General features: G+C 38.6%; 1 protein-coding gene across 1 annotated transcript; it reads right to left on the bottom strand.

The window, feature by feature from the left end:
* Positions 1–2,312: 2,312 nt before the first annotated feature.
* LOC110919853 (alpha/beta-gliadin clone PW1215-like) lies at positions 2,313–2,756 on the bottom strand. The gene has a single exon (XM_022164100.1). The coding sequence runs from the start codon at positions 2,754–2,756 to the stop codon at positions 2,313–2,315; it is 444 nt and encodes a 147-aa protein (XP_022019792.1).
* Positions 2,757–3,284: the final 528 nt, after the last annotated feature.

The raw sequence follows: 3,284 nt of genomic DNA, 5'->3' as shown, positions 1-3,284 counted from the left end.
AATGTCCTCTTCCTATACTTTCAGTCGATGATATCCTGAACGTAAATCGATCTTAGAAAAGAATCGAGCTCCTTGCAGTTGATCAAACAGATCATCGATTCTCGGTAATGGGTACCGATTTTTAATCGTGACCTTTTTTTATTCTCGGTAATCAATGCACATACGCATTGATCTGTCTTTCTTCTTAACAAACAAGATTGCTGCTCCCCATGGCGATGAACTAGGCTGTATGAATCCTTTCTCCAGAAGTTCATCCAACTATTTCTTTAGTTCTTGCATCTCTGCTGGTGCGAAACAGTAAGGTGCCTTGGCAATTGGTGCCGCGCCTGGTAGTAGGTGAATTCCGAATTCGACTTCCCTATCCGGCGGTAGTCCCGGTAGCTCTTCTAGGAAAACATCTGAGAATTGAGATACTACAGGATATCTTTCAATTCCTTTCCTTTAGTGTTAATGATTATGGAAATCATATACACTAGTGATCCTTTCTTGCATAGCTAGTTGTTTTCATCACAGAGATGAATTTTGTGGATCGAGATGGCTTGTCTCCTTTCATTGTGATATTTTCACCTTTTGGTGAATTTACTTGTGTTGACTTTTGATCACATAGAATACTGGCTTTATTGGCTACTAACCAATCCATTCCTAACACAATATCAAATCCAGCCAGATTCATTGGGTAAAGGTTAGCAATAAAATTATGTTTTAAAATTCCTATTCTTGCTCCCTGCAAGATTTCATTAAGCTTAATGGATTCTCCATTTGCCGTCTCTACTAAACATTCTTATTGAAGTTTAGTTAATGGTTGTTTAAAAAGTTTGCAAAATGAAGTATTAATAAAACTTTGGCTTGCACCAGAGTCAAATAATACTTTAGCAAAAACATCATTAACTAAAAACGTATCGGCAATCACGTCCAGAATCATCTTTGCTTCTTCCGCAGTCAGAACAAATACTCTAGCATTCTTAGTAGTCTTGTTGTTCATGGCTGGAGCTAGTTTCGGACAGTTCGGCTTAATATGCCCCTTTTCTCCACAATTGAAGCATACTCCATTACTGGGTTTCTTCCTACAGTCTTCTTCCTTGTGTCCCCGTATTTGCAGAAATTGCAGTATGTAGAACATCTCCTTGAATGCTTTTTACTTGCAGGACTACAGTAAGGTGCAGAACTAGAACCTATGTTTTTCCCACGGTTGGAATTACCGTAGCGAAATTCCTGGGCAAGATTTTGGACTAGGTTCTTCCTCTGCTTTTTCTTCTTGGGTACGTACTAATTCATCAGTCAAGGTATTTGCTAGTTCTACTGCTTCTTCTATGGTTTGTGATCTAGCTGCCTTGACTACATGTCTAATCTCACTGATTAATCCCCAAATGTAACGGGAGATTAATACTTGTTCTGGTGAGGCTAGGGTTGGCACTATTCTAGCATATTCGAAGAATACGGTAGTGTAACCCTTACAGTCTACTCCAGTCATTCTAAGGTTCAAGAATTTATTAGCTATTTGTTCTTTTTCATTGGGAGGACAAAATTTTCTTTCAACCATGTTCTTAAACTCAGTCCATTCCATTTTGTAAACTCTGTCACTCCCCCTAGACTGGAGAATAGTGTTCCACCATTCTAGAGCTGCATTCTTAAAAAGACTGGAAGCAAACATGATTTTATCTTCCTCTGCACACTTGCTTATTTTTAAGACTGCCTCAGTCTTTTCTATCCAACGTAGAGCTGCAATGGCCCCTTCATTGCCCGAGAATTCCATTGGTTTACAAGACTAGAATTCTTTATAAGAACAACCATATGACATGGTTGTTCTTCTTGAATAGGCAATTGAAGTAATGGTCCATTGTTTACGCTGTGACTGGGTTCAGTAGGTGGTCGTTTACTTCCACTGTTAGTTTTATTATTTTCTGCTTCCTTAACCGTTTTGATAATATATGGCATAGTGTCTATAATCCCTTGTGCTACTATATATATTATCGTTATTTGGGTTTTCCTGATTCACTTCGTTGTCCATCTAGATTATAAACATTTACCAAGTATTAATATCACAGAACAAGATTTAATGCGAACAATCACACAAACAAACATGTTGATCAAAATCATCGTGCATTGTGACATTTACTCTATTTCATATATTTATATATTACAAGCTACAACTGGAATTTAAAATACACTACTAGTTATGCATCAGTAAGTATTTAGGTTAACTATTTTAATTTTTTTTTATTTCAAACTACACGCATATATATATATATATATATATATATATATATATATATATATATATATATATATATATATATATATATATATTACTACTAGGGGTTCATCCGATACTGCATATTTTGATCGTCGTACTTCCAAACGAGCCTTTCCCCTATTTGTCGTATTCTTTCTCCTTCATCCACTAACTCCTCACCAAAAGTGCGGAGTTCCTGTACGTTTTTGGTACTCATGGGTGGTGGTGGTGCGGGTATTGGGTCAGGGTACTGTGGTATGGGTTCTCCGTATGGGTATGGGTTTTCTAGTATTTCTCGAACATATTGATTGGCATCCCAATATGGATCTAGAGGGTCAGGGTTAGGGTATGGTGCTATAGGGTTTGGTATGGGCTCCTCTTGTGGGTAGAGTTCTCGATAATCCCAGTGTTCATTTTCCCATGGGTCATAAGCTAGAGGATTTGGTGCTGGGATTCTAGGGATTTCGTTTGGGTCGAAGGCGGGTATGGGAATCTGGTCTCCTGGGTTAGGTTCTATTTCCATGGGTTGGGTTGGGAACAGAGGTAGTGGCTGTGGTGCAATGATTTGGTCTAAGTTTGGGTCTACGGCAGTGGTAGCTAGTATGTGAAAGTTGGCTAATCGCCTATTGATTATGTCTTGGGTCTGGGCATTCATCTGCCTATTTGCTGCTGCTAAAGCCTATTGTTGCTGGAATTTCCTCATTCGCTTCCTACGTTCGTGTGCTCCCCGACTGAACCATCCTTTCTTTTTCGTAGGGAATGGTTCTTCGGATTGCGCCTTAAATAAGAAGATCCCCTCTTCTGTATCAGCTGAATACCCCGAAGGAGTAGGCTGGGAGGAAGTTCCTTCATCTATAAGAGAACTAGATAATTGACAATAGGCATCCGACGGACCTTGATCACTCATACTGTAAACTAACAAATTGTCAAATAACACAAAACAATAATATACAGATATGCACGTAATCACGTAGATTATTTCCTAACATAATGGATAAAATTTTGGTGTCAGCAGAATGCTTCTGTGGCTGAAATAAGTGGTTGTAGCTCG

The sequence above is a fragment of the Helianthus annuus genome, chromosome 16, assembly GCF_002127325.2.
Source record: "Helianthus annuus cultivar XRQ/B chromosome 16, HanXRQr2.0-SUNRISE, whole genome shotgun sequence".
Lineage (NCBI taxonomy): Eukaryota > Viridiplantae > Streptophyta > Magnoliopsida > Asterales > Asteraceae > Helianthus > Helianthus annuus.
The sequence above is the reverse complement of the archived record's forward strand: the minus strand, read 5'-3'. Positions and strand labels throughout refer to the sequence as shown.